This window comes from Rhinatrema bivittatum, chromosome 8 (genome assembly GCF_901001135.1).
Source record: "Rhinatrema bivittatum chromosome 8, aRhiBiv1.1, whole genome shotgun sequence".
Lineage (NCBI taxonomy): Eukaryota > Metazoa > Chordata > Amphibia > Gymnophiona > Rhinatrematidae > Rhinatrema > Rhinatrema bivittatum.
In genome coordinates this window covers 260842534-260860785 of record NC_042622.1, presented here as the reverse complement: position 1 = coordinate 260860785, position 18252 = coordinate 260842534, and the positions used below count along the sequence as shown (strand labels likewise).

At 44.6% G+C, this 18252-nt stretch overlaps 1 protein-coding gene across 4 annotated transcripts in view; it reads left to right on the top strand.

The window, feature by feature from the left end:
* Positions 1 to 18252, top strand: part of DNAJC4 (DnaJ heat shock protein family (Hsp40) member C4) — a 301306-nt gene that overhangs the window by 258856 nt on the left and 24198 nt on the right. For 2 of the 4 annotated variants that reach the window (XM_029614757.1, XM_029614760.1), the window contains one exon: positions 10616 to 10702. The exons of 1 other annotated variant lie outside the window; for it this stretch is intronic. In XM_029614757.1, the coding sequence (XP_029470617.1) occupies positions 10616 to 10702 (87 nt within the window). Of the gene's footprint in view, positions 1 to 10615; positions 10703 to 13863; positions 14207 to 18252 lie in introns of those variants that run through there. One more of the 4 variants, XM_029614758.1, reaches the window with a different exon arrangement.

Sequence of the window (18252 nt, the reverse complement as noted above, 5' to 3'; positions counted from 1 at the left end):
GGATCATCAAAAATGGATTTAAATAATTCTAGAAATCCATCAATATTTATTTATTTATTTATTTATTTATTTTTAGGTTTTTTTATACCGATTTTCCTGCATAAAATGCATAATAATATTAAAAATATTATAATATTTAATAATAATATTAAAAAATATTAGAAGGAGCACAAAGGTTAGCACGAAGGGGAGCACAAAGGGGAAAACCCCCCTGTCGCACCCCCTCGTGTAATCCTTACGTTCCCACAGCGTGAAGCCCAAGACAAGGCCCTTCCATCAAGATAAGATAGAATATAAGTAGTCTTGGCGTAGGCTGTGGGGAAGTGTGCAGACTGCAATGCAAAATGCATGCAACATTGGTTTTCTCCAGAGAAACAAACTGGAGCAGCCAGAGATACCATAGTCTTTATAGTTACTTCAGGTAACTGACCTTCATTACTAGAAGTAGCGCCTTGCATCTTCTGTGCTTGTAGCTGATGAAACGCTGAAGTGAGTTTCTCCAATGCATCTTGTAGTTCAGTAGTGTGTAGGGCCAGGCCTGGAATGGCCTGTAAGGCATTTAGCTGTGCCGGATCCATGGAGTTAGCAATCTGTTATAATTAGTGAAGTTTGGGTGGACCCTCCTTGGATACTGGCAGCTGACCACGCCCACGGAGGGAAGTCCCATGAGGGGCAACAGGTCAGGCTCACCTTAGGACACACAAACACAGAGATTCATCTTTTATTAGACAATGTGATGAAGCCACTAGAGGTGGCAGTGGTGAGCAGTAGAAATAGCCCGGCTGGGCTATTATCCGTCAGGAGCTGGAACAGTGACTCCTCTGGTAGCAGTGCTGTAGTGGAAAGAACTGAGAATAATGAGTACAGTGGAATATGCACAAGCCCCGGTATGGAGAACCCCAGGATAGGGAGAGCAGGCCCTCGAGGAGCAAGTACCTGATCCCTGAGAGCTGAGAGGCTTGAAGGTGATGTACTCACACACAGCCCGATACTGTAAAACCGCGGGAGAGCGGACGAACGCCCGCTCTCCCGGCGTACGCACCGGCCCTTCGCCGGTGCGAGCTATCCAGCATGCAAATTAGGCGACGCGGTGCAAACGAGGGAAAGGAGGCGCTAGGGACACGAGCGCGTCCCTAGCGCCTCCTTTTGGCCTGGAGCGGCGGCTGTCAGCGGGTTTGACAGCCGACGCTCAATTTTGCCGGCGTCGGTTCTCGAGCCCACTGACAGCCACGGGCTCGGAAACCGGACGCCGGCAAAATTGAGCGTCCGGTTTTCGGCCCGACAGCCGCGGGCTGAATTCAAATTTTTTTATTTTTTTTTTAACTTTTTTTTACTTTTGGGGACCTCCGACTTAATATCGCTATGATATTAAGTCGGAGGGTGCACAGAAAAGCAGTTTTTACTGCTTTTCTGTGCACTTTCCTGGCGCCGGAAGAAATTAGCGCCGACCTTTGGGTCGGCGCTAATTTCTTAGAGTAAAATGTGCGGCTTGGCTGCACATTTTACTTACTGGATCCCGCGCGCATACCTAATAGGGCCATCAACCTGCATTTGCATGTTGAGGGCGCTATTAGGTGCTGCGGGTGGGCCGCGTGTTTTCCTCCCCTTACTGAATAAGGGGTAAGGGAAAACACGCGTCCAGAGCAGGCTGACAGTGCGCTCCGACGGAGCACACTTTACTGTATCGACCTGACAGTGGTTCCACGTAGGAGATGGCACCAGGGCTGGAACAGAGGCAGGCCCTCGAGGAGCGAGTACCTGGTTCCAGGGAACAGCTCTGAGGTGAAGATGGTAGTACTCACTGGTGTTGAAGATAGCGAATCCTTCCAGGCAGAAGAGACGGTTTGAGCAGGCAGTAAGTCAGGGAACATGGGCCCTCGAGGAGCGAGTACCAGTTTCCTGATAGCGACCTGAAAAGCAAGGGAGGCCCCCGAAGACCGGGTACCCCGTTAGCGTTGAATCCAATGGAAGATTGGAGGCAGAGTAGCTGGGTACGGAGAGCGAATCCCATCTGTAAGGAATTCCCTTGCTAACTCAAAGGCTAGCAAACATTGTAGGCTTTAAATATCCGGGTTGCGTGACGTCATCACAGGGGGACACCCCTGAGGTTCGCGCTAAGTAGGAAAAAGAGTGAGGGCCGCGCGGCGCATGCACCCTAAGGTACTAGTGGAGCATGGCGGGAGCAGCGCCCAAGCCTGAGTGGGGATGCCAGAGGTCCATCCATCCAGGCATCCATCCGCAGCAAGAGGAGGAGCAAAGAAAGAAAGGTAGGTGGAGTGAAGCCATCTGGAAGGGACGGTTGCAACACTGATCAATTTGGATGCCAAGGTTACAGACAACTTTAGAAAGTTTGATTGATTGTTTAACAACAGTTCTGATGGAGCAGAATCAGATGGAAATCTTGAGAGGTAAATTATTTCTGTTTTTTTAATATTGAGTGCAAGTTTATTAAATGATAGCCAATTTTGTATTGTCAAAAGCAAATGGTACAGAAATCGTTCAGTTTCAGACCATGTCGTTTTGATTGGAAAGAAAAATTGTATGTCATCGGCGTATAATCTGTAATGAATGTTGAAACTTGCTAATATTCAGCAAAGTGGAGTTAGTTAAATATTGAATAATACCGCCAATAACGCAGAACCCTAAGAGACTCCAGATGTAATAGATTTCCATGAAGAAGAATGGGATTCTACTTTAACTTGTAACTTGCGATTAGAAAGAAATGAAAAAAACCAATTGAGGACTTTGCCTGTTAAGCCTTTCGCTTTTAAACAATTTCTTAAGATATTGTGGTCCTTCGTGTCAAAGGCTGTGGAGAGGTCTAGTAATACCGTAATGAAGCCTGTACCTTGTTCAAATCCCCATCTGATCGAGTCGAAAGAGGACAACAGTAGAAGTTTGGTATTATGTAACTTTCGAAAACCGAATTGGTATTGATCAAGTACATTATAGTTATCGATGAATGAAGAAAGCTGTTTTAGTACACAGGTTTCTAGAATTTTTGCTATATAAGACAAAGATGAAATTGGATGTTAATTCGTGAAAATAGAAGAATTAGCATATTGTTTCTTCATGATTGGGCGAACAACAGCATTTTTGAGAGAGTCTGGGACATAGCCTTCAAATAAAGATGTGTTAATCAATTTTGTAATAAAGTCAGCAGTGTCACATTTAATTGACTTTAGTAGAATTGTCGAGCATGGATTCAATGGACAGGATGAAGTGTTCATTGCAGAAATGGAGTTGAGGAAAACTTCTGTGAGTATCTCAAATTCTGAGCAGGGAGGATTGTCCAGACAAAACATATCATCTGTTATCATTGAGAGAACTATTATAGAATTTCTAATATTGTTAATTTTCTCAATAAAAAAGTGCAAATTGGTCTGCTAAAATTACATTTGAATTAATCACAGAGAATGATGAGGAATTTGCGGGTGGTATTATTGTTTGATTTTTAGCTGGCTGATTCCGCAAAGTTGTAATTTTGGAGTAGATTTATTGTTTTTTATTTTTTTTAAATTTAATTTTGGTATACCAAAAGATAGTCCTTATATGAAGTTAAGTTTGTGTAATTGGATTGATGTCACCATCTCCTTACTCCCAAGACTTCCTCCTCAGTATGCAGATTTCAAGGATGTCCTCTCTAAAAGAATGCTGAAGTTTTGCCTCCTTATTGCACGTACAACTGTGGGATTGAATTCATCCTAGGGGCCACATGGACAGGTGTAACCCCTATCTCTCCCAAAAACCCAGGCCATGTCTGCCTACATTCAGGAAAATCTAGAATGGGGATTTATCTACCCTTCCACTTCTTTCGCAGGCTGGGTTCGTCTTCTGACCCTGGGGGCTGATACATCTGTTGCCAGCTTTCAGGTAACCCTGGACCCACTTGTCCACAGACTTTTATCATGGACCTCCCCATCTCTAACAACGCCACTGTAATATGGGTGGCAAGTGATCGTTTCTCCAAGATGGCACACTTCATCCTATTAGCTGGCCTTCCTTCTGTCCACAACTGGCAAGTCTCTTTGTCTTCCACATTTTCCTCCTACATAGACTAACGAAACATATACTCTCAGGCAGAAGAGTGCAGTTCATTGCAAGATACTGGAATTTTCTCTGCAAAACTTTTTGGCCTCAAGTTTGATTACAAAACAGCATACCACCCACAAGTTAACGGGCAAGCAGATCAAACCAAGATACCCTCAAAACTTTCCTTCGTTCCTATGTTAACAAATGCCAGGACAACTGGGCCACTCTTCTCCTTGGACTGAGTTCTCCCTTTTTGAGTTTTTCCCATAGCAAGTGTCACTGGTTCCTCTCACCTCAGGGACCATACTCAGTAATGGATTGCTTTTTTCAATCAAACCTCTTGGAGCTGTGAGCCATTACAAGTTGTGCTGAGAGCATTTTCTCATCCATGCAAGGAATGAGACTTTTAATCGAAACCAAAAATCAAGTGATAGGCTTAAGATACGCAGGCATAAGGGAAAAGCATAGTGCTGCTTCTATGTCCAAGTTCAAAAGCAAAGCAAGTCAAGCAGCATTGTCTGAATTTTCAAGAAGGCTCCTCAGCCAGTAAAAATATTATTTTGTTAATATATAAGGCTTGGGGGTAACCTGCACAGAGCGGCAGTTACTACCCTTAGAAACATGAGGGTAACCTGCTCGGAGCGACAGTTGCTACCACAGGAAACCCGCTGGGTAGATGGACCATTTGGTCTTTTTCTACCATCAATACTATGTTACTATGGTACTGTAAACAAGTAAGGAGTCACAGGGTTTGTGACCCTCTTCCAGGAATCTCAGCAAACTGGGAATGGGCTCTTAGATGTGAGGCCTCCCTTCAGGGAACAGACTCTCCCAGAGTCTCCAACTCAGTGGATTGCCTCCTCAGGGTCTTCCAACCTATAGTCCAGCCTTTGGAGCCATCTACCTCAGATTTGTTGCATTGGAAATCAGCAGGGATGTTGACAAATTTTGTTCCAGCCTACAGAGCAATCCAGGTCTGTTCTGATTGCTTCTTGGCTAAAGTGGGAGGCAGACATGCTGTATATGTTTCCACAACTGCGGTTAGTTGCAAGAAAAGTCAAAAAGTACCCTAGGATTGGGCAAGGCTTTTCTTCATCATCCCACCATAGCTTAGTCAGGGTGTGGTTTTTCCTATCTCATCTGATTGTCAGTCCATTTTCCAATTCCTCTGTGAGTCAAGCCCTTGCTGCTAACACAGGAAAAAGATCATCTGTACCTCCCAAACCTTCCCTCGCTCAGCCTGATGTTGTATTCCCTTCTATTGTACTATCCTGCCACTTACAGCTAGAGAATGTTAACCTCTGGTTGTCTGGTTTCAAGGATGACCCTTTGCTATCAGTCCTTCAACACCATCAAGCTTTTTGCTGTGTCATGGAATCTCATTGTGGTTCTATCCCAGCTGATGAAAGCTAATGTACCTGACTTGCAAGGTCTTATTTTTCATGGTTGTCACTTTAGCACTCAGAATCGGTGAGCTCCAAGCACTAGTGATTTATCTGAATTATACAAAGTATTTTAATAATAGGGTGAGTCTGTGCATGTTTCCTAAGGGGGTAATTTTCAAAAGGAGTTACATGCGTAAATGTAGCTACTATTGTAGCAATTTTCAAAAGCCATTTACTCACATAAAGTGCACTTATGCGAATAAATCCTATGGACGATTCAATGGCATATATTGTAGCAATTTTCAAAAGCCCACTTACTCGAGTAAAGTGCATTTACATGCGTAAAACCCAGATTTACGCATGTAAATGCTTTTTAAAATCAGTCCCTAAGTTTCTACCTAAGATAGTGTCAGATTTCCACCTTAATTAATCGTCTTTCCCAATATTCTTTCCAATGTCAGGTGTGCACAAAAGTGAGCAAGCTTTATACAATCTGGATGGACTGAAGCCCTTAGGGAGGGTAATTTTAAAACACCCCACATAGCAGTACAGTCTTTATGTATATTGTAAACAGGGAGACCAACTTTCAAAACTTTCCATGGTATACCATTTGCATACATCCAGCAGTTCACCCAGATCTCCCGCCCAAAAACTACGGACAAGTCTGGTAATGTATACACATATACATTATACTACATGGTGATTATACATTCCTTATGTTAAGGACCTCGTTGTTTTGTTAATCTATATTTCCACGCTGCACTTTGTTACCCCCCTCCCAGTTCCTATTCCCTGTTCACATGTATTTTCCAAGTCTATTTGTTCGAATGTAAACCGGTTTGATATCCCCTACTAATACCAGTATATAAAAGTCTCTAAATAAATAAATAAATAAATAAATAAACCACTTACAAAATTGCAACTTGTCGGTGTACTTCTGAACCTGCCCCCAAACGACCCTTTTTTCCCTGTTAACATTTACATATGACACAGCAAGTATGTGCATATTCTCGAGGTTTATAAAATAGCATATATGCATATATATGCTAATTTTACACACACAACCTTCACATAACTCCTCAGACTCTACCGATCATTTTCAAAGCAAACTTTTGCGCATAAGTTAACTTTGAAATCCTCAAGTAATTGGTCAAGTATATGTAAATATTACCTCACTGTTGCATGTGCCGGCTGCGGCAGGCCTGCGGCCAGGCCCTCTTACACCCTGCTGCCTGCTCCACCATCTGGCTCCGTCTCTCCTGTGGCCATGGGCCGCTGCCTGCGACCTCGGACCTGTCCCATTGCTCCTGCCTTTGCTATGAGTGCAAATGCTTTTGCCTCTGCTACGGACATTCATGCTCCTGCCTCAGCTACAGGTGTCCATGTTCCGCGGGGAGACGCCACCGTCAGGCGCCGTGCCCCTCCTGTTCCTTTAAAGGGGCCGCGGCGGGAAACTAACCCATGGCCCCGGATGATGACGTCACTGGGTCCCGGTATATAAGGCTGGGCCCAGCCACAGTTAGTTGCCTTTGCAACAGGTCTCCACACTGGTCGTGTACTTTGTTGCTTCCCTGGTGACTCCTTTGTGTTCCTGGTTCCTGTCTTGTTTGTGTTCCTCTTCCAAGTTCCGGTGTTCTCCTTGTTCCTGAGTTCCCGTGTTATTCTACTTGCTCTACGGATTGACTCCTGGACCCGACCTCTGCTTTGCCTGACCACACTACTGATCATCTCCTGGACCCGACCTCTGCCTTGCCTTACCACGCTACTGATTATCTCCTGGACCCGACCACTGCTTTGCCTGACCACGCTACTGATCAAGTCCTGGACCCGACCTCTGCCTTGCCTGACCACGCTACTGATCAAGTCCTGGACCCGACCTCTGCTTTGCCTGACCACGCTACTGATCAAGTCCTGGATCTGACCTCTGCTTTGCCTGACCACGCTACTGATCAAGTCCTGGACCCAACCTCTGCCTTGCCTGACCACGCTACTGATTATCTCCTGGACCCGACCTCTGCCTTGCCTGACCACGCTACTGATCAAGTCTTGGACCCGACCTCTGCTTTGCCTGACCACGCTACTGATCAAGTCCTGGACCCAACCTCTGCTTTGCCTGACTATGCTATTGATAATCTCGTGGACCTGACCATTGCCTTGCCTCTCCGTTCTACCTTGCCAGCCGCCTGCCTTAACTCCTGCTAGTTCTACAACGCCTCTATTATATTTAGTCTAGATTCGGCCTCTCAGGCTTCAGCCTGTTTTTACTCGAGCGCCTCCTTTCTGCCTCTCATTTCATTTGGCGCTCGGGTCTCTGGGACTCTGCCTCATCCAGATCAGACCTGCGACTCCTACCACTGCTGGCCCCTGGCTGACTCCGTCCGATGCCTTCAGGCCCATCTAACTCCAGCCAGCCCCGGCACCCAAGGGCTCAACCTGCGGGGAAAGAGGACTGGTATTGGTGAAGCTCCAGCCGGCCTCCGTTGGTCAGCCAACTCCGCCTACCGACAGTGGGGCCCCGTAGGGTAGCGCCAACTTCACCTCGGCCCAAGGGTCTACCTCCGGCCAACACAGCACAACACTCACACAAAATTATACCTGCTCTAAGCAGGGTAAAACTTATGTGGAGCAATTTACATGCATACTTTTTAAAATCTGGTCATGTACATGTTAAGTCCCAACTCTGCTCCCCTAGAATACCTCTCCTTGGTGGACATAAAAGTACATGTGAAACCAGGTTACACATGTACTTTTTATGAGCACTGACCTCTGAAATATTTTCAAAGCGCCACCTACATACATTAAACAGAGTTTTATGCACATAAGTCACTTGAAGGAGAGTCCACCCAGCTTTTTGTTTCTTTTGGTCCTATTAGACCTGGAATAACCATAACCAAATACACACTATCTAATTGGATACCAGTTTGCATCTCTTTCTGTTGTACCCAGGCAGGCCTGACTTTGCAAGGGCATATCAAGGCTCATAATGTGAGAACCATGGCAACAGTAGTCCCCCTGTAATCAGCCTCCATGGAAGAGATCTGCAAATCTGCAATGTGGAATTCCATCTAGACATTCACATCTTATTACTGTTTAGATAAGGACTTCCAGTGTGACAGTAGGATTGGTCATCTGTCTTGCATGGTTTACTTGGGGTTTAGAATCCAGCTCCAATTCCCCAGGGCCCATTCTTATGATTTTTAGGTTGCCTCTAAAAAAAAAATTAGTAAAAATAAAATTACTTAATGGCCTGTAGCTAAGAGATTCCCTGTGTGAAGACTCCTACTTGTTCTTAGATAAAGCAAAGTTCCTTATCTGTAACAGGTGTTCTATGAAGACTGCAGGATACATAGTTTTGACAGTCCCATCTGCCTCCCCTAGTAATTGGTTTCCCAGTACCAAACTGAGAGGGGCTCTGGTCTCACGCCACTGACATGAGAAGTCCTGCACATGCTCAGTAGAGCATTTCTAAAAATATAGAGCTTCAGTAAAGTTCCAACCTGGCCTCCATCAGTTGACATCATCCATGTGTGAGGACTGAATGTCCTGCTGTCCTTGGAGAACACTTGCTACAGGTAAGCAACTTTGCTTTCATCCTCCACTAGGGCCTAGTCTCTATCTTTCTGGGGCGTAAGAAGCTTTTGCTGTGCTCTCAGTTCCTGCATCTGTACGCTGATTGTGGCCATAGGTACTTATTCTATCTCCCCGTGCTCCTAGGCATGCCAGCTGAAAAAAATGTAGTTGCCTCAGACAAGCAGGCGAGTATATTTTCAAAACCTTTCATTGAATGTAAGAGCCATGCTGAGGTAGTGGCAGAGCTGTATGTACGGGGCTCAGTACTGGAATAAGAGGGGATGTAACAGAGGAGGACTAAGGTGCATTGGCAGAGTTGTTGGGGGGAGTGGGGCTTAATATTGAAATAGTAAGGAGTGCTGCAGAATAGGTGTGAGGTGCTTTGGTGAAACTATGGAAGGGGATCATTACTGGAATAAGGGGTGCTGCAAGGCAGTAATGAGATGCATTGCTGGAGCTGTATTTGTATGGGGGAAATCTCAGTACTGGAGTAGCAGAGTATACTGCAGGTAGGAGTGAGGTGTACTGGCGAAGCTGTGGGTGGGTCTCAGTATTATAATAACAGGGGATGCATCAGGGCAGTAGCATTGGTGGAGAAGTTAAGAGGAGTTCTCAGTACTGGAATAGAAGGAGTTGCTACAGGACAAGCGTGAAAATTTTACCAAATCTGCTGAAATTGGAAAACCTAGAAGAGAAATAAATGGAGGCTGAAAGCAGCTTATCATGTGCTGTCCTTATGATCCACCTAGCAGTGGCAATTTGGACTTGGCTTGAATTCCATTAAGAACTGCTTTCACAGATACTCCTGCTCCCTTTTCCCACCATGTGGTTATTTTTTGTTTGTTTAGGTATTTTCAGCTCTTTCTTTTGAAAGTATTCCCACACACTAATGGGAAAATGGAAAGCACATGCTCGAAATCTCCATTGAATTTCCTTTCCCTTTGTAGACCGTTTTGTACTTTCACATATGGGCAGAGGAACAGGTCATGCAGACACAGTCTATATATGATCCAACACAACTCCAAACACCATCTCTCAGATCAACCTGCAGTTCTGTTCTTTTAAAAATTATCTTCATTGTTTGTGTGTATGAATCGCATTCTAGTGGCTTTTTTACTCTTTCGGATAATAGAAAGACTAGGGGGCAATCCATGAAGTTAGCATGTGGCACATTTAAAACTAATCGGAGAAAGTTCTTTTTCACTCAACGCACAAACTCTGGAATTTGTTGCCAGGGGATGTGGTTAGTGCAGTTAGTGTAGCTGTGTTTAAAAAAGGATTGGATAAGTTCTTGGAGGAGAAGTCCATTACCTGCTATTAATTAAGTTGACTTAGATAATAACCACCGCTATTACTAGCAACGGTAACATGGAATAGACTTAGTTTTTGGGTACTTGCCAGGTTCTTATGGCCTGGATTGGCCACTGTTGGAAACAGGATGCTGGGCTTGATGGACCCTTGGTCTGACCCAGTATGGCATGTTCTTATGTTCTTAATCTTGTTTCAAGAGGTGGAAAGGAAAGCTGCTGACTGTAATGCACAATTAATCTTTGGGTGATAGACTTGGACAATGCCTAACTCCTAAACTTGCCAGGTAGGCAGTGATAGAATCTGTCTTTATTTTGCAGGAAGGTAGAAGAGCTGCACAATAACTTCATGGATGAAAGAGACCACCTCATGACAAAGATCTACAATGAGTCCAAAGAGCGAGCAAGGTGTGTATGCTGAAATAATGAGACTGCAACTCGTGCTTGCTGTATGCAGAGGAGTATCTTAGCTGGCTGATCCTATTAGCAAGCCCCTATAGCTTTCTGTGTGCTCTTCAAATTAAATAGTCACATAATAATCCATTCACCTTGGTCAGAACCTAGCCTGAAACACGTCAACATATAGATTGTGTTTCAAAGGAAAACACACTGAGGTCTATATTCAGATACAGTCTGGATAGCAAAGTTAGCCGGATAAACTTATCCGGCTAACTTTGGAAGCATAGTCAATACTGCAGCCATACTATTGAATATAGCCGGCTATTTTAATTATGTTATCCGTATAAATGGCTTTGAGATAAGTGCAAGAATTGTGGTATTTCCTACATACCATCACTGGGGGGACCATGTTTAGTAGTTTTAAGGTCCTGGAGAGCCAGCCTAGCTATCAGGGCCACTTGGGGTGGGGGGGGGGGGGAGGGAGAGAAAGCGAGAGAGAGACACAGAGAGAGAGACAGACTAGCCATAATGCCCTTGCCCTACATAGGTATTGATATCTCTATGGGAGGCCCACCTAGTAACTCGAGGAGAGGTTTAGGGGCCACTTTGACATTCCAAGTGAGATGTACGAACAGAACAGTACTCTCTTGTGAAGATTTGATGACCTTGAGGAAACTCACTCATAGATGAAACTTGTGCAATGTTCTCTCAACCTAGCTTGATGTTACCCAGGTTGAGAGTCCATCAAGCTAGGTTGAGAGAACATTGCACAAATCTCATCTTTGAATGAGTTTCTTCAATCCGAAGGACATCAAATCTTCACAAGAGAGCACTGTTCTGTTCGGACATCTCACTTTGAATGTCAAAGTGGCCCCTAACCCCCTACCCTAATACCTAAACCTCACCTTGAGTTACTAGGGGGGCCTCTCATAGAGATATTAATACTTATGTAGGGCCAAGGGCATCATGGCTAGTCTCTCTCTCTCCCCAATAGCTAGGCTGGCTCTCCGGAACCTTCAAAACAACAAAAACCAGCATGGTCACAAACATCACACAATGTGAGAAAGCCTTAACGCAAGCTATCGCACGGCTTAACACTACTGAAAATGGCGTAGCTAAAATCGGCGTTAAAGCCATGCAATAGTGCTTTGCAAAATGGTAAACCCAGCCCACTCCTGCCCCTAACTCCTCCTCTTTTTCGGATTTGCATCGCAGCACATGATATGGTGCTATCGCATGCGTTAATGGCGCTTTTCGCACCCGTTAAGCCCTTAACGGGTGCGAAAACACCTTATAGCATTTTGATAAATGATCCTATTAGTCATCTATGTCATCCAGCTAACTCTGAATATCGGAGTTAGTCGATTAACTTAACCAGCTAACTCAACTCCTCCCAGTTACACTTCTGGACCGCCCCTAACTTATCCAGCTAAATTATAGCCTCCTAACTTATTAGCCAGCTAGCATTTAGCTGGTTAAGGGCTGAAGATAGCCAGGTAAGCCATTTAGACAGATGACTATTATGTTATCCGTATAAATGGCTTCTGATTATGGACCTCACGGAGACCAATATTCCAGCAACCCTAAAATGGATAATGTATCTGGCTAAAGTTAGCCAGATAAGTTATCTGAGATATTCGACAGCATAAACATCCCACCAAATATCTACAATTAAAGTAATTTGGCTAACTTCTTCTGGGTACATTTTAAACCTAATCAGCTATGTTTGAATATAGGCAGTTAGATTAAAAGTTATCTGGCTGCAAGTAGCCAGATAACTTTAAGCTTAACTGGCTATATTCAAAAGAATATAGCCAGTTAAGTGATCATTCACTTTCAAAAACAAAGTCCCACACATTCCTCAAGCCGATTCCCCAACCCTCAGACAAAATGTTTAATATCTGTCCTGCAGGACTGAACCCCCTAACCCCCCCAAACCTGTTCAAGTTTAATTTAAAAATAAAAGTATGATGGTTAGATTCAACTGCCCCCCCCCCCCCCGGTCCCTCCCATTAGAAAAAATGTTCCAAATATTCAAACACGGACTTCCTCATAAGAACATAAGAAGTGCTATGCTGGGCCAGACCAAAGGTTCATTAAGCCCAGCATCGGTTCTCTGATAGTGGCCAATCTTTAAAAGTAGATTTGATTTATTGCTGTTCACTCCCTGTGTCAAGTGGTGGTTCTCCCTGAGTCACCAGGGAGGTGAGTATTCAAAGTGAATTAAATGGACAGTTCACAAATTATCCATCTAAATGGCAAATTTTGTAACATTCAGCCACTTGTCCAACTAGATTCTAGCTGGATAAAAAAAGAGGTATTCTGTAGGCATTTCGAGGAGAAGTAAAGTTATCCAGCTAAGGCCTGGATTTATCAAAATGCAGTAAATATTGCATGCGATAGGAAAAGGGGCGTGTTTTATGGTAATCGGCTGTTTATCGCAAAGTGCGCTATGTTAGCGCAAACTGCGATAACTTTTTCACACTTTACGATAAGTGCCAGAATTGTTATATTTCCTACCTACAACCACGTGGGGGGGGGGGGGGGGGGGAAAGAGAGAGAGCCTAGCTAGAAAGCCCTCATACTAGGTAGGTATTTATACCTCTATATGAGGCCCACCTAACTTCTTGAGGTGAGGTTTAGGTATTAGTGTAGGGGTTAAGGGCCACTTTGACATTCAGAGTGCAACGTACGAACAGAACAGTGCACTCTTGTGAAGATTTGATGACCTTTGGAGTGAGGAAACTCACCCAAAGATGAGATTTGTGCAATGTTCTCTCAACCTAACTGATGGACTCTCTACCTGGGTAACATCAAGCTAGGTTGAGAGAACATTGCACAAATCTCATCTTTGGGTGAGTTTCCTCATTCCGAAGGTCATCAAATCTTCACAAGAGTGCACTGTTCTGTTTGTACATCGCACTCTGAATGTCAAAATGGCCATTAACCCCTACATTAATACCTAAACCTCACCTCGAGTAGCTAGGTGGGTCTCATATAACGGTATTAATACCTACCTAGTATGAGGTATACTAGCCATGTCCCTTACGGCTAAATACTTGGAGCAGTGTTTTACAGAGGTACACAGGCAGATCCCAGATATAGGTCTTCAGGAATTACAGTTTAAAATCTTGCACCGTATTTATTGTACTGATGTCCGTCGTTTCCAGATGGGGTGTACGGATTCTGCTCTTTGTATAACGTGCGGGATCAAGGAGGGCACGCTTCTGCACCGCCTTTTTCGCTGCCAGACCCTGACCGGTTTTTGGAGATCGGTAGCCGATGTCATCTTGCAGTGTACCGCTGTCCCGCTGCCTGACACTGGCCAATTTCTGCTGTCTAGTCCGCAGGCCTGCTCCACTGAGATCTCTCGCTCAAAAGACAAATTAGGCAGAGTGGTCATCCTTTTGGCGTGCCGCGTGATCCTCTGAGACTGGGCGGCCCCAGATGCGCCCCCATCTGTTCTGGCCTGAGCCCACCGACTGGCCTCGTTTCTTCAACTTGAACGCATAGTCCTGGGCCTCCCGTCTATATATATATATATATATATAGAGGTCCCGGGTTCAAATCCCGGACGAGCCCCCATTGCTTTGAATGATATATAATAAAGAATAGTAACGTAAAAATAGTATCAGAGTTGTTCTTGTGAACAATAAAAGTCGAACCTATGTTTTGAACACTTTGTACTGGGCAAGAGGAAGCCTGACATACAGTACCGGGCCTGCTGGCAGGCCTGTGTCCTCTTGTTGCTGGCAGCGGTTCAAGATGGGCTCCGTGCCGGTGGCTATGAATCTGATTGGCATAATCCCAGGTCTAGGTAGGGGGGAAGGGGGGATGGGGCAGTGTGTGGGGGTACGAATGGAGTGCGGTGCGTGTGGGGATGAGTGGGTTGAAAGTGCCGAAGTATGGTTAGGAAAGGGTTGGTGGGGGAAAATGACAATAAGATGGGATGGAGGCTTCAGCTGTTGTTATTGAATTGCATAATTGTGCGCTGTACTGGTTTCTAAGTATACTGGTTGGGCCTGCTGCAGTGCGGGAGTTACTGCCTGTTCATGTTTTATCCCAATAAAAATTATTTTGAGAAAAAAAGAATTGAATGTTAGCTAGATTTATTTATTTATTTATTTATTTATTTAGATACCATTAGACTTGCTTCAGAGCAGGTCTATTGTGTGACCAAATAACTTCCTACTTAACCAGATAGCTTCAAAAGACATAGGGTTAAGTAGCGCCGGGAAATTTTAGAAAAAGAAGTAAAGAGACCACCAAATTTAATTGATAGACCTGTCAGGCTGGACAGCTCCCACCTCACATCCCCTCCTAAATGTTAAAACTGAACCAGTGTCCTTAGGTGCCCCCCCCAAGCTCCGCCCTTGTTTGAGTCAATATTGAATATTCAGCTGCTCCTAGATCTTCCCATTGCCCCATGGTCTTACATTGCAGCAGCGCATCCCTCACACTACCCCATACCATCCCCTTGAACCCTAAAAGTCTGTGCCTGGAGCAGGGCATGAGTTTCTGGCACAGTTTCTATCACAACTGCACATATACTACAATGGAAGCATAAAGGGCAAAATTTTAATACCTACGCGCGGGTGAAGATTTGTGCGCGCAACTCTGCACACACAAATCTACGCCCGATTTTATAACATGCACGCGCATCCGCGAGCATGTTATAAAATCCAGGGTCGGCGCGCGCAAGGGGGTGCACACTTGTACACCTTGGGGCGGATTTTCAGAGCCCTGCTCGCCTAAATCCGGGCGGATTTAGGCGAGCAGGGCTCCGGGAGGCATAAATCCCCCAACAAAGGTAAGGGGGGGGGTTTAGACAGGGCCGGGCAGGTGGGTTAGGGAGGGGAAGGTGAGGGGAGGGCAAAAGAAAGTTCCCTCTGAGGCCGCTCCGATTTCGGAGCGGCCTCAGAGGGAACGGAGGTAGGCTGCGCAGCTCGGCGTGTGCCAGCTATACAGAATCGATAGCCTTGCGCGCGCCGATCCCGGATTTTAGCGGATACACGCGGCTACGCGCGTATCTACTAAAATCCAGCGTACTTTTGTTGGCGCCTGATGCGCCAACAAAAGTACGCCAAATCGCGCTATTTGAAAATCTACCCCCTTGTGCGTGCCGAGCACTAGGGGAGCCCCGATGGTTTTCCCTGTTCCTTCCGAGGCCGCTCCAAAATTGGAGCGGCCTCAGAGGGAACTTTCCTTCCACCCCCCCCACACCTTCCCCTCCCTTCCCCTCCCTAAGCCGCCCCCCAGCCCTACCTAAAACCCCCCCCTGACCTTTATTTTTCAAGTTGCGCCTGCCTGTGGGTAGATGTAGGTTGCGCGCGCCGATCAAGAGGCCCTACGGAAGCCTCTGGCCACGCCCACGCCCCACCCCTTTTTTCAAGCCCCGGGACATACGTGCATCCTGGGGCTTGCGCGCGTCACCAGGCCTATGCAAAATAGGCTCGGCGCGTGTAACCCCCCTACGTGCGTATATCCAGCTGGATTTACGCGTGTAGGGCTTTTAAAATCTGCCCCAAAATATGTGTAGAAGATATGCGGTTAAGTAGGAAGTTATGTGGCCACAGAAAACTGGATAATTTTAAACCTATCAGCTATATTCAAACATAGCAGGTTAGGTTTTTAAGTTTTCCAGCTAAATGTAGCTGGATATCTTTAGGGAAGTATATTCAGAGAATGTTTATACCATTGAATATATGGGACAAGTTATCCAGCTAACTTTAACAAGATAACTTCTTGTCTAATCTAATTACTGAATATGGACCTCATGGTTTAATTACTGGTTATGGATTTTTCTTTCATGAGCTTGTCCAAATTCTTTTTAAACCCAACTATACTAGTTGCCTTGACCATAACCTCCGACAACAAATTTCACAGTTTGATTGTGCATTTGAGTGAAATAATACTTTATCCAATTGGTTTTAAATCTGCTCCCTATTACTTTGAAGAAGTGTCCCCTAGTGCTAGTGTTATTTGAAGGGATAAATAACCATTCCTTATTTACCTGTCCTACTCCACTCATGATTTTATTATAGACCTCAATCATATTCTTCTCCAAGCTGAGGAGCCCTAACCTGTTTAGCCTTTCTTTATAACGGAGCTGTTCCAACCACTTAACCATTTTTGCTGCCCTTCTCTGTACCTTGTCTAACTCCGCCATATCCTTTGTGAGATGGTATGACCAGAATTGCACACAATACTCAAGGTGCGGCCATACCATTGATCTATATAGAGACATTATAATGTTCTCTGTTCTATGCACAGTTCCTTTCCAAATAATTCCTAGCATTCTGTTTTCCTGTCTGGCTGCTGCCTCACACTGAGCTGAGGATTTCAACATGCTCACAACAATGGCTCCTAGTTCCTTTTCCTGGGTGGTTACTCTTAATGTGGAACACATCATCGTGTATCTAAAATTAGGGTTATGTTTCCCTATGTGCATCACTTTGCATTTGTCCATATTAAATTTCATCTGCCATTTACATAAGAACATATATATAAGAACATAAGATATGCCTTACTGGATCAGACCAAGGGTACATCAAGCCCAGCATCCTGTTTCCAACAGGGGCCAATCCAAGTCACAAGTACCTGACAAGTACCCAATCATTAAAGAAATCTCAAGGTACTATTGCTTATTAATTAGTAGCAGTTTATGGATTTTTCCTCTAGGAACTTATTCAAACCTTTTTTAAGCCCAGTTCCACTAACTGCTGAACCACATCCTCTGGCATTGAATTCCAGAGTTTAACTATGCGTTAAGTGAAAAAGAATTTTCTTCGATTTGTTTTAAATGAGCTACTTGCTAACTTCATGGAGTAAATAACCGATTTAGACTACTTGTTCAAGTCCTTTCATGATTTTGTACACTTCTATTATATCCCCCCTCACTTGTCTCTTCTCCAAACTAAACAGCGCTAACTTCTTTAGCCTTTCCTCATAGGGGAGCCGTTCCATGTCCCTTATTATTTTGGTCACCCTTCTCTGCCTTTCCTCCAGTGCAACTATATCTTTTTTGAGATGTGGTGACCAGAATTTCAAGATGCGGTCTCATCATGGACCAATACAGAGGCATTATGACATCCATCATTTTATTTGTCATTCCTTTCCTAATAATTCCTAACATTCTGTTTGCTTTTTTGATCTCCACAGCACACTGAGCCAAAGATTTCAATGTACTATCCACTATGATACCTAGATCTCTTTCCTGGGTGGTAACTCCTAAGATAAAAGTTAACATTGTGTAACTACAGCAAGAGTTATTTTTCCCTATATGCATCACTTTACACTTGTCCATGTTAAATTTCATCTGCCATTTGAAAGCCCAATCTTCTAGTCTCGCAAGATTTTCCTGCGGTTTATCACAAGCCACTTGAGATTTGAACTAATCTGCATAATTTTGTGTCATCCGCAAATTTGATCACCTCACTCATCGTACCCTTTTCCACATCCCTATAACTGTATTAAAAAGCACCGGTCCAAGTACAGATCCCTGAAGCACTCCACAGTTTTCCCTTTTCCATTGTGAAATCAGGACATTTAATCCTACT